Raw genomic sequence first — 12,914 nt, 5'->3', positions numbered from 1 at the left:
TCTGGAGAACAGATGTCTGTCTGAAAGCTGGTCAACAACTCTTGTGCCAGTAACATCAACAGCAAACACCACCACTGCCATCAGACCCTGCTCTCTCAAAAAGTAGGTAGGGACCTCATCTGATTCCCCTCTGTCCCCACAGGCTTCTATCTCTTCTCAGGTACTCTGAGGGTCCTACAGGAAAGCTAAGGGAAAGACCAATAGACAAATCAGCAATGATTGTCCTTTATGTGTGGGTGGTCCCACAGCTTACAGGGCATGTTTGTCCCCTTATTTTTACAAGTGTGCCTCACAGTAGCCCTCACAGAGGGCTGGCAGGTGTTAGCCTCTTCCTGTCACCAATGAGAAAACCAAGGCTCAGAGAGGCTTCTGACCCCAGGTTACACTACTGGAAAGTGATCCTCCAGCCAGAAAGTTTGCAGCTCAGTGGCACCTCCCAGGCATGTGGATATGGCTGAAAAGACCAGCAAAGGACAAAGAGACCCTTCCTGGGCAAGTGTCTGTCTGAAGGAGGCTGCTGGGTCTATTGGAATTGAGGTCATCTATTCCTTGAGGGGGTGGGTTACTTTTCCCCACTGCTCCTGGTAGAGCTGCCTCCATGGACAGTCTGTATGTGACTCTGATCAGCCAACCCTACTTCTGGCCCTGGGTGGAAGGAGGATGGGGATAGAGCCCAAGCAGTTTCTCCTCCCACCTGCTAGGGACGCTCCCCGCCGCCCCCACCTCAGGCTTGGGCAGAGAGCCCAGGCTGAAAACAGCCTTGTACCCATTCATGTCCACACCCACTCCAGGGAGGGCCTGCCCAGCCCTCCAGCCCTGTTCGAGGCCCAGTAGCTGCAGTAGAGAGAGAAGAATGTGCTAGTTCCCTGCCAGAGGGGGAGGGTGCTTCCAGCTTGGCAGCAGCCCACCCTCAGGAGTGGGGACACAAAGCGGGCATTTAGGGCATCCTCAAAGGCAGCCCAGACCACGAGACTGGGAGCAGCTCCAAGATCTCCTCCCTGAGAGGAATGACAAACACCAACTCCTCCTTGCCCTGCCCCTCCAATTCCCCACCCTGGTCAAAGAATGGGCAGACAGGCAGTCTGAGGGGCAGAGACTGGGAACTTGTAAGCCTGCCAGCCAACAGCAGCTTGGAGAATGGAAAGGTTTTCTTGTTCACAGAAGCTGATCCTCCCATCTAAAGAACAAGCTGTTAGGCTGGGAAGCTGCAGCTAACACGAAGTGTGGGGCCCTCTCCTGTTAGGAAGGGGGAACGTCCAGGCCTGTAAGGAGGTAGGGGCTCCTGCAGGGACCCAGGAAAATGAAGGGAAAGCAAATTGCGACACAGTTACTATAGTACTGTTTCCTGATGTCGGGGGAGGAGAGGGAACGGGAGGGGCAGGACCACCTTGGATAACAAGGGATGGGGGCCAAGTGATGACATCAAGCACTTGCCCCCACCCTTGCCTGTTCCAGGGTCTGATCAGGAACACTCCCTCCCTTAGCCCCCTATCCTGTCTTTCCTATCCATCCTATCCTCCCCCAGGTCTGGTCCAGTCTACCTTCTCATGCTTCTCAAACCACTTCTCCATCCTTACTCTATAGTCATGGTTCAGATCTTGCACCAGTCTCTTAACTGGTCTCCCAAATTCAGTCTCATACCTGCAATTACACCTACACTGGTTGTGTCCCTGCCCTTCTCAAATTCCTTCAGTGTTTTCCTCTTGGGAAAAGGCCAGAAGACTGTCCTCAGGACAAGGGCCAAGCTTCTTGGAATGGCTGACCCTAGCCCCCTAGACACCTGCATTTCCTGCCATATCTCTTGTGCCTCCAGGCCTTTGCATATGCTGGTCCCTCTGCCAAAAGTGATTTCTCCTTTTTTCTTCACCATAACAACTCCTTTAAGGCTCATTCTGGCATATTTCTCCACCAAGCAGTACAAATTGCTGGTGTGATTTTGTCAGTCTTTTGACAACTGACTGAGCCCCAAGGGCAGTGACTGTATTCTAGTCATCTCTGTATCTTTCACACTTGGCAAAGAACTCTGCACTGAATAGGCACTTAGTGTCTGCTGGTTAAATGAGCAAATAAATAAATAGCCAGATTACTTACAGGAGCCATGTCCCACTGCAAACAGATCATTGTATCTTGGATTCCTGCAAAAGAAATATGAACCCATTTACCTAGGAAATGGACATGGCTCTCCCATGGACACAAGACTTCCCATGAACACTGGTATCTACCTATACTGCAGACATCTACTGTTGAGCTTAGAAACCTGGTCTTATTCTACAATCCCATAAGAATCCCTGTCCCAAGGGAAGATCCAAGATGGTGGTGGATTAAGTTGAAGCTACATTGACACTCTCCCAAGAAACTAAAATTACAACTAAAATATAGAAAAACCACCCTGAATAATCAACTGCAACTGAAGACTAGCTGGGGAGCACCCTCATAACCAAGGATGAAAAATGGAGACCACATAGAGACTGGTAGGAAGTGCAGAGGCACAAGAGGGCTGGCTGAGCTCCTACAAGCAGCAGCTAAAGGTCCAGAAGGATATCTCAGCAGCTGGGGGTTCCCACTGAGAACTCTAGGGTCCAAACCCCAAGCTGGGCTCCCCAGCCTAGAGCACCAGAACTGAGAAAGGCACCCACATAACATGTCTGTGAAAAGCAGCAGGGTTTTTGTCTGCCAGGGAGAGACAGCTGGAAATGCAGGCACCCTTTTAAAGGGCCAGAGTACAAAGCTGTCAATTTGGGCTCTGGCAGAGCAAAGGCAGCGCAGACTAGAGAAGAGTGAGGATAATCCAGGGGGACTGGCTGGGGAAATAGATCTCAGAGGGCACTCATCTAGACCCCAATGCTGAGTCATTCCCCCATACAGCAGAGGACTTCTTTCTCAGGCATACATTTATAACCAAGGAGCTTTTGCCTGGGGGGAAGCAATTGCCCCAACCTTGGCTGGAATTTCTACAGCCAAGACTCCTTAAAAGACTGATAACAATCAGCCGCCCCACCCTGTGGAGTTTCTACAGCCTGAGGCTCATTAAGAGGCTGAATAATAGCCTCTGGGCGCTTTGGTTCTGCCTGATTTGCTTACAGACCCAGGGCTTTGAAAAGCAGACCTTGGTCCTGTCCAAACACACCCAGCCCCAGCAGAGGGAACCAGAAGCTGTGGAGTGTGGAAAACTCCAAACAGGGTACTCAAGGCCAGTAACAAAAAGCATCTGACATTGGCCTGCATCAGAGACCATCCAGAAGACTGAGAGTCCTAGCAGATCTACCTAATACATAGAAACAGATCCAAACAGGCAGCCAAAATGGGGAGATGAAAAAATAAGCCCCAAATGAAGGAACAAAAGAATTCTCCAGAAGAGCTAAATGAAATGGAGATAAGCAATCTATCAGATATAGAGTTTAGAATACTGATCATAAAGATGCTCAACAGCATGAAAAAGGATATAGAAACTATGAAGAAAATTAAGACTGACATAGTAGAAATTAAAAAAAAAACAAAACATTGGAAGGAATGAACAGCTGATTAGGGGAAGCTGAGGATCGAATCAGCAAATTAGAAGACAGGGTAGAAAAAATCACTCAATCAGAGATCCAAAAAGAAAAAACAATTAAAAGACAGGAGGACAGTCTAAGGGAGCTGTGGGACAACATGAAACGTAACAATATTCACATCATAGGAATGCCAGAAGAGGTCAAAAGTAAGCAAAGGTTAGAGAACCTGTTTGAAGAAATAATGGCAGAAAACTTCTCTAACCTGGTGAAGGAAAAAGTAACACAAGTTTAGGAAGCACAGACAGTCCCAAGCCAGAAGAACCCAAAGAGGCCCATGCCCAGACACATCATAATTAAAATGCCAAAAATCCAAGACAAAGAGAGAATCTTAAAGGCAGCAAGAGAAAAGCAAGCTGTTACCTACAAAGGAGCTCCCATAAGGCTGTCAGCTATTTTCTTACCAGACACTCTATAGGCCAGAAGGGAATGGTATGAAGTATTCAAGGTAATGCAAAACAAGGATCTGAAACCAAGAATACTCTATCCAGCAAGGCTATCATTCAAAATAAATGGTGAAATAAAGAGCTTCTCAGACAAAAAAAGGCTAAAGGAATTTATCACCACCAAACCAGCATTGCAAGAAATGTTAAAGGGACTGCTGTAATAAGAAGTTGAAATAGAGAGAATGAGAAACATAGGCTTAAAGAAATAAAATGGCAATAGATAAGTACCTATCAATAACAGCCTTAAATATAAATGGATTAAATGTCCCAATCAAAAGACATAGGGTAGCTAAATGGATAAGAAAATAAGACCCAAATATATGCTGTTTGTAAGAGACCCACCTCAGAACAAAAGACTCACACAGCCTGGAAAAAACAACAACAAATTTCCGGAGGACTTTAAAGGAGAGATTGATAGCAATACAGTCATAGTAGGGGACTTTAACACCCCATTGACTTTACTGGATAGATCTTCCAGACAAAAAATCAACAAGGAAACAGTGACTCTAAATGACACACTAGATCAGATGGATTTAATTGACATTTACAGAACATTCCACTCCAAAGCTGCAGAATAGGCATTCTCCTCAAGTGCACATGGGACATTCTCAAAGACAGATCACATGTTAGGACACAAAACAAGTTTCTACAACTTCAAGAAGATTGAAATCATATCAAGCATCTTCTTGGGCACTTACACAATGGAATACTATGCAGCTGGAAAAACGAAGGATCCCTTACCCTTTGAGAATACCCTGGAGAGTATTATGCTAAGCAAAATAAGCCAGTCAGAGGAAGACAAGTGTCATATGATCTTACTCATATGTGGAATCTAATGAACAAAATAAGCTGATGAACAAAGTAGATCCAGAGACATAGAAGCATGGAACAGACTGATAAATCTCAGAGAGAGGGTGGAGGTGGGTGGGTGGGAGGGAGCAGAGGGAGTAACATAAGAATTTATATGCATATATGCATAACCAATGGACACAGACAATAGTGTAGTGAAGCCCTGGGGAGAGGGGTACAGGGTGGACGGAATCAACTGGGGGAAAAAGGGGAAATTTGTAATACTTTCAACAATGAAATTTTTTTAAAAATCCTAGTCCTTTTCTCTCATAATGCTACGTGTCACCCTCAAGGTGGCTAAATGCGGTAGAAGTGTGCGGTGCTTAGGACTTGGCAACAGGAGCTTGGCACTCAGGGGGGTCTAGGTTTGCTGCAGTGCCTGTACTCACCAGCAGAGGGCGGTGACCGCCAGGCGCTTGGCTTTGTCGGTTTGGAACTTCCAGAGAGGCAGCAGCGTACCCTCCTGGTCTCGGTATTCATCAGAAGCATCCTCATAGTACTTAAAATCTTAAACACACATAAGCTGTCAGCCCTGGGATTGCCACTTGATAGCAAATCCAGGTCAACCACCTTCTGTCTGTACCTCCTTGAACAAAACAATTAACCTCTCTGTTGTTTCAGACTGGGAGTAGTAATAATACCTAACTCAAAAGAATCTTGTGAGGATTAACAGAGTTATTATATGTAAAATACTTAGAAAAATACCTGGCACATAGTAAGCTCTCTATATGTGTTATTGTTACTGTCATCATTGTTGTTAGAGGCAAATTACAATAAAGCTGCATGGATAAAATCCCAAGTTTGCCCATTTTAATAGCCAATGCCAAGCCCCACTATAGTGAAACTGCCTGGATCCCTCAAGGAGTCTCTGAACTGAATTATCTCCTTCCCTGCCTCCTGTTTCCTAAATTGTCCTGCCTCCTGTTTCCTCTAACTTAGGTAGAATCCCCATCCATCCTTCTACTTGTCTAACCCAGAAACCTAGGTAACCTTTGACTGATCTCTTTCAACTCTCATTATTTTCCTTCTGATTCTGTTTTTAATCTATTCACTTCTCTCCAAACCCTTAGCCACTGTCCAGGTTCAGGCCCCAATAGCCATCACCTGGATCATCACACCATTTTTCTAACTGGTCTCCCTACCTCCAGTAATTCCTCCTCCAGCCCATGTTCCACAGAGCTACCAGGGTGAGAACAAATAAATCACCTCACCATACACCTCCCACACCTCACTGAGAACTCCTCTATGACTCCTTTTGCACAGGGGCTCCCTAGTCAAACCAAAACTCCAGGCAACTACTTCCATGTCATTTCCAGCCCGCTGTTCACGTATCCTCTATATATCAAATAGTGTCTAAAATGTCCTACTCCTCTGTCTTCCTGGAAAATTCCTACTCACTCCAGATCCAGGTCAAATTGCTCCTCCGCTATGAGGCCTTCACATTCTTGTTGAGCAGAGTTCATTTCTTCCTCCATACCAGCCCTGTGCCTCTCCTCTACTGAAATGCCTGTCACACTGTCTTGCCTCTATTTATCCTTTGCCTGTTTCCCCTATCAGACAGCTTCTAGAGAGCAGTAAGCATATGATAGTCATCTCTGGATCCACAGTGTCTCGCACAGGGCCAGCCACAGAGCATACAACCAATGACTGTTCAAAGACTGCAATGAAATAAATCAACAGAAGTGAATGATTCTCAGGCTTCTTTCCAACCAAAGGTGACCTTTGAGAAAATGAATCCTTTCATTCAACATGGTCAAGGACATGCCCAGGCATGGCCCCAACCTCTCTTACAATGTCACATCTTGAGATTATGGGACTACGTTTAAACCTCAAAAATGTCTTAGAACAAAAAAGGATTAGAATGGTCAGAGGCATGAGCCTTGATCACATCAGAGATCTCTGAGTTCAGGCTATCTTTGAAAATGCCTCATTTCAGAGAGACTAATTGGTAACACTTCCCTGTTTTCACTTCTCCTTCATGATTACACTTTCCCAGAGGGAAAAGAGTATGCAATTAAAAAAATCGAAGTTCAATGCATTTTTATGTTACTGTGTTCTTATAAATGAAAAAGGTTTAACCAAGGCCAATTTCTCCATGGATATTAATCATGTTTGCCGCCCTTTAGGGGGCTACTTGTAGAGACTGGGTTTCAGGAAGCCAAGCTGTGTGAGTGACAAATTCATTCAGAGCTACTGTGCACTTTGACAGCTTTGAAAAGCACTCAAGGTCGTTTTCCAGCCTGAATGATAACAAGGGGCTTGTTTAGGCTTCTGGTCTTGGCAGCCCTGGTTTCTGTGTCCCATGGGTGAGCAATGAGCATCAAGTCATCAAGAAGAGCCCAAGGCTGTCAGCAAAGGAGACCGACCAGTAGTGAGGAGCTGCCAACTCTGGGACACAGCTGTTCCAAATAAGTGCACAACCTCTTAGGGAAACACAAGCCACTTGGGAATGTGCTGTGTATGCCCTGGGAAGGATTCTGTTTTCCTGGCTCTGTCAAAGACACAAGAATTTCCCAGGCCCCCAGGATTTAAGCATTTCTGAATCAATCTCTTTCTTCACCTCATCACTAATTAATCACCAGCATAGACCTATTGAATGTTTATTTGAAATGTCTCTTCCAGCTCAGTGGCTCTGTAGCCTTGTGCTGAAGTGCTTAGGCGATGGATCCAAGAGGCCCATGTTTGAGTCCTGATTGCACCACTCACACCTCACACTAGTTGTGGTTTTGAACAAGTGCCAATAATACAGCCTGAATTTCTCACTTATAACATGGAGATAATAATGGTATTATTATCTCTGGTCAGGATTAAATAAAATCATGTAAATAGCACAGCATAATGCCTGGTACATAGGCCATTCCCAGGGAATGCTGGTGCTTGTTTTTCATTATTATAGTTGATCCCTTTTCTCCATCCCCTTGATGCAGTTTGGGCAAGATGTGGCGAGGCCCACTCCACCCCACCTGAACCTCACCTTTACCTCTGTCTCTGTACCCTGCCCAATCACATTCTCCTCCAGCCCCACTCTCATTGGGCTGTGTCCCTGCCTGGATAGTATCATTGAACTGTTTGTGGAGAAAGCTCAGATTCCCTGTGTGACATTCAAGGCCCTCCATTAACTGGCTCCAACCACCTCTCCAACCTGAACTCTCATCACTTTCCAACAAAGCCTCAGTTTGGGTCAGTGAGCCTGCTTCCCTTTGTCTCCAGAGTCCACTGCAATTCCTTTTTTTTTTAAATCCTCACCTGCTGATATTTTTTCCATTGCTTTACAGGGAGAGTGGAAGGGGGAGAGAGAGAGACAGAGAGAGAAACATCGATGTGAGAGAGACACATCGACTGGTTGCCTCCAACACGCACCCCGACCAGGGCTGGGGATTGAGCCTGCAACCGAGGTATGTGGCCTTGGCTGGAATTGAACCTGGGACCTTTCAGTCCATGGTCTGATGCTCTAACCACTGAGCCAAACCAACCAAGACGCAATTCATTTTCCACTACCGAGTCACTGCTCATGCTGTCCCCTGCCCAGAACATCCACGCTTCTGCTAATCTCCTACTCAAACTCTGCTTATCCTTTGGCATCTAGCTCAACCCTCCCAGAAGCCTTTCTTGACTGCTGTCATTCATCTCTCATTTCCCTTCCTCCATTCTTGAGGATCCCCAGCATAAATCTTATCATTTATATTGCCCCCAAGCAGGGTAGAGTAGAGAACAGAACACAGAATTAGGAAGATCAAGACCTAGTTGCCGGTCCTCTCTGCCACTCATTGGCCAGGTGGCCTTGGTCTGAGCTTCCTCTTGTATGCAATAGGGTTGATAATCTTGGCTCTGCCTGCCTTCCAGAATTCTTGGTAGACAGCATTGGCTCACTAATGTGCAGTTGTTTTTTGCTGTGCCACTGTCAGATCTCATAACTACACATATTTTTTTCTTTTGCTGTTGTTCATGGTTGACCTGTGTAAGTCTTGTCTCCCTAGTCATATCCAGAGGAAAAAGGGATTATTTGTACTCCCCTTGCACCTGTGGGCCCTACCATTGGACACTCAAATACTGCCCTCATATGAGAGATTTTTAATGCAAGCTATAACAGTAGTTGCTAGAACTTCAAATCTTACCCTGAGCAACGTCATCATATGTGTTCTGGTTGACCATCCGCTCCACTATTTTAGCAGCTTGGGTCACTTTGGTGATATCATCACTCTGTGGAGATACAGTGAGTGGCAACAGGCTCTCTCATAAGTCAGCATATGAAAGGTCATGCCCTGAGCGTTGGTCCAGACTTGCAATTGGGTCAGCAATGCCTTTCTGACACCACCCACCCCAGAAAGCTCTGCAAAGGTATCTCTTCATGCCTCAAGGCCCAGCTCACCCCATCACACCCTTCTGAGAATGCCTAGCTCACAAGTAGCACAAGGAGTCTACACTGCCATATCTGGCTCCTGGGCAGAGTCTGCTTTGTGCTCTTTCATTCTGAGCTTATTCTGGAGAAGGCACATCTCTGAGAACAAGACAGGGCATTGAAGAGAGCCCAAGAAGGGGGCTGGAGTGGAGAGCAGACAAGGCCAGGTAAGAGGCTTCTTTGGTGAGGACAGAGATTTCACCAGCTCAGGTAACAATAAAGACTCCCATTAAAGATCTGAGAGATTTAGTCAAGAGTTGAGGAAGACACAGAGGCCAAGAGAGGGGAGAGAGACATGCTTGTACACAGGGAATATCAGGCAGAACTGACTCCCAATCCAGGGCCCCACCCACTGCCCAGACCAAAGAGACAGTAGGAAGTTGCATGTCAGAGAAAAATGGCTCATTTTGAACCAAAGAACAAGATCATCATTCTGTGAAATTCCATAAACCCACAAGGTTAACCACTTAGCAGGTTATTAGAGAAGCAAAGAATTTAGGTCAGGCAAGAAAAGCCCAAGAGTTTAGGGCAGGTGGCAGGGGAGAGCTGGCTGAGTGGACAGCCCCCCATAGGGGCTCCAGAGGGCCAGGCCCATGGCTCTCGAGGATGAGGTTTCCCAGGAGTGGCAGTGTCAGGAAGTGGTTATAAAGAAAATGGGTTCTGGAGCCACCCAGACCTGCATTAGATGCCAGGTGGCAACTTTGGGCAAGTTCCTTGATTTCTCTGAGTCTTGTAATACAGTGGGGATGGATAATGCCAGCTGCATCATAGGGTCATTGTAGGATTAAAGGTAATAATGCACGTGCTATTATTAACTCAGTGCCCAGTTGGTGATGATGGTTGTGTTGTTAGAGGAAACACACAAACCAGTGTGGTGGGGGCTTATCAAGTCACATATGGGGAACTGCCCTGTGAGTGCCTTTTGTCAGGTCTCAAACTGACTCCCAAGTTTATCTCAGAAAACTGACCAAGGACATTCATTGGAGTTTTACAATCACAGTCCTAAGAACTCCCCTAGTCCCAGCTACTGCCCCTACTCCCTGCTCCAAAGCAGGAATCCTTTCCCCTCAGCAACTTCCTGGCAAACAACTCTCTCCATGTCAGGCAGCATCTTCTGTGGTCAGACAGCCTGTTGACTGAAATCTAATTCCCTGGGTCTTTTACCCCTGGTCCTAACTCCATGCTCTGGCCACACAGAATTGTGTGCATGGTAATAGCTCCTCTGATGTAGGGGACAGTGCCTTATCCCCCGAGTCAGCACTTCTTTGAGTGAACCCTCCCAGCTCCATCAACTGTGGCATGGCACCTCCTATCAATCGGTACCAAGCAGATACTATGTTAGGGGCTGTACATACATTTGGGTTCTCACAACAGTCTGGCCAAGTAGTTATCATTAGAATGTCTTTATAGATTTGGAAACAGGTTTTAGAAAAACCCAGCTAATAAGTGGCAAAGTCAGGATGTAAACTCAAGTCTGTGGAATCCAGGGCCCATACTCTCAGCCCCACACAGAGAGCTAGTTTCTCTACAATCTGACCACTTTCCAGTTAAGGTTTCTGTAACCATGGTCCCAGCACAGAGGCCATAGCCAAACCCCTGATGGATGTTCAAGTGAACCCTGCCCCAGACCAACAGCCCCTCTGAAACCCCTAACCTCTAAGGGAGTGGTGCAGGGGAAGTCAAGGGTCTGGACAGAGGAACCTGCAGTGCAGGGACTTCATCTTTTACCTCAGGGCTCCAGTACCCAGCATGGTCATGATCACCAAGTACTTGGTCTATGATTAAATGAAACTGAATTGGGGCAGTATCTATTGAGCCAAGGCAGGGAGTCCTCAAACTTCTCCTAAAATGTGATTTTACCAGGGGCAGGGAATTGAGTGGAAGTGGGCATACCTCAGACAAAGAAGCAGAACTTCCATTAACCCCTCTGGTTTCTATTCTGGGGAGGAGCAGAGCCACTTTTTCCCAGTGCTTTCTGGGAGCTCTCCAAGGTGCTGAACCAAGATCCTAGTTTCCTGTGGACTTCGTTCTTTCCACCCTAATTGCAGCTCAAGCTCATTCTGATTTCCATACTGGGACTCTGGCTCCTGACTCAGCTTTCTCTCTGTTGAAGGGACAAATGTGGCCCTTCAACATCTCCCTGTGGTGAACCTCCTTTCAGTGACCTCTTACTGTAACTTCCATCATGATGGCCAAACCTATGCTGGCTACATTTACAGTGACCCCCCCTAGCCATGACCTCTATAACAACTACTACATGGCTCCTCATGGTGAAGCCATTCCAGACTGGCCACACCCGTTGGCCTTAATTTTCTGCTACCCATGAGCAGCTCTGACTTGGCTTCTGGTCCTGAAGACTTACCTAAAAAATTGAGTGCAAGTAAACCCAAGGACTAAAGGTCAAAGAGCAAATCACCCTCCCAAACCCCATTAGCCCTTGCCCATGAAGAAGGTGACTTATTGTCAGATCCCACCCCACCTTGGGAAGACTCCCCAGCTCTTCCAGGGTACACATTAGGCTTAATAGCATTCTTATCTTCTGTTGTTCTCTAGCCCAACAATATTGAATCTCTGCTAGCCTCCAGACCTATATAAAATTTGGGGGAGGTGTGGAATACCAGAAGCAGTTGTAGCTCTCCTCACATCTTCCCACAAGGAAAGAACTATTCATACTTCAACATTAGCCCCCACCCTTTTCTGTATCTGTGAAGTCCTCTCAGATAGCCAGGCTTATATCTACCCAGGGGCCAAGGTCCAACTCAGTCATTCTCTATGACAGAGCCATGGTAACCCTCCCCAAACCTGGGACTCCAGATATGTCATCTTCCTCGTAGCCATCTTCCCCAAATTTTTGGCTACTGGTGTCTTTGTCTTCTCTTTCTCTTTGGTCTTCTCCTGCTTCTCAAGTTCTGCTATATAGGCATCATAGATCTCCCACTAGGCAAGGACAAAATGAGAAGGATCGATGCAGGGCAAAAACTTCAGCCAGCCAGGTCCTTTTCAGTCTTTAGGTCTTGAGGAGTTGATCACGCCAACCCCGTCACATGCCCCCATAACATCCTCTACTTGGCCACTGTAATTACGTGTTCAATATCTGTCTTCCCTGATAGCCATCAGCTCTAGAACAGGAACAAAAGATTTCAGGGCACCTCTGGGCTGGGCTTTCCACCCTGCAGTCCAGGGGATTGGTTGTCAGCTGGAGATCAGTATTATTCCAGCCTGCAATCCCCACCAGGCAAAAGAAATGGGCAGACATCAGGCTAGCTCACATTTATCTTGGTGATTTATATGACTTTGAAGTAGGAAATTAAAAACATGGAGATGGGATAAACTTATTGGCTCAGGCTGGCTGTCTACAGCACTGACCATACCTTCTCAGCATAAAAGGTACACAAAACGGCCCTGGCCAGTGTTGCTCAGTGGTTAGGGCATCAGCCCATGCACTGAAAGGTGACGGGTTCATTTCCCAGTCAAGGGCATGTACCTGGGTTGTAGGTTTGATTCCTAGCCCTGGTTGGGATTCATATGGGAGGCAACCAACCAATGTGTCTCTTACATCAATGTTTCCCTCTCTCCCTCCCTTGCACTCCCTCCAAAAGAAAAGAAAAGAAAATATATCAATGAAAAAAATATATATCTTTATTGATTTCAGAAAGAGGAAGAGGGATGGAG

At 46.4% G+C, this 12,914-nt stretch overlaps 1 protein-coding gene across 1 annotated transcript in view; it reads right to left on the bottom strand.

The window, feature by feature from the left end:
- DNAI1 (dynein axonemal intermediate chain 1) overlaps positions 1-12,914 on the bottom strand; it is a 39,461-nt gene that overhangs the window by 17,668 nt on the left and 8,879 nt on the right. Inside the window, exons 8-11 of the mRNA XM_016222804.2 lie at positions 12,045-12,179; positions 8,959-9,043; positions 5,233-5,350; positions 2,092-2,135 (exon numbers count right to left, since the gene is read on the bottom strand). Coding sequence (XP_016078290.2) covers positions 2,092-2,135; positions 5,233-5,350; positions 8,959-9,043; positions 12,045-12,179 — 382 coding nt within the window. The remainder of the gene's footprint in view (positions 1-2,091; positions 2,136-5,232; positions 5,351-8,958; positions 9,044-12,044; positions 12,180-12,914) is intronic.

This window comes from Miniopterus natalensis, chromosome 12 (genome assembly GCF_054644295.1).
Source record: "Miniopterus natalensis isolate mMinNat1 chromosome 12, mMinNat1.hap1, whole genome shotgun sequence".
Classification (NCBI taxonomy): domain Eukaryota; kingdom Metazoa; phylum Chordata; class Mammalia; order Chiroptera; family Miniopteridae; genus Miniopterus; species Miniopterus natalensis.
The sequence above is the reverse complement of the archived record's forward strand: the minus strand, read 5'-3'. Positions and strand labels throughout refer to the sequence as shown.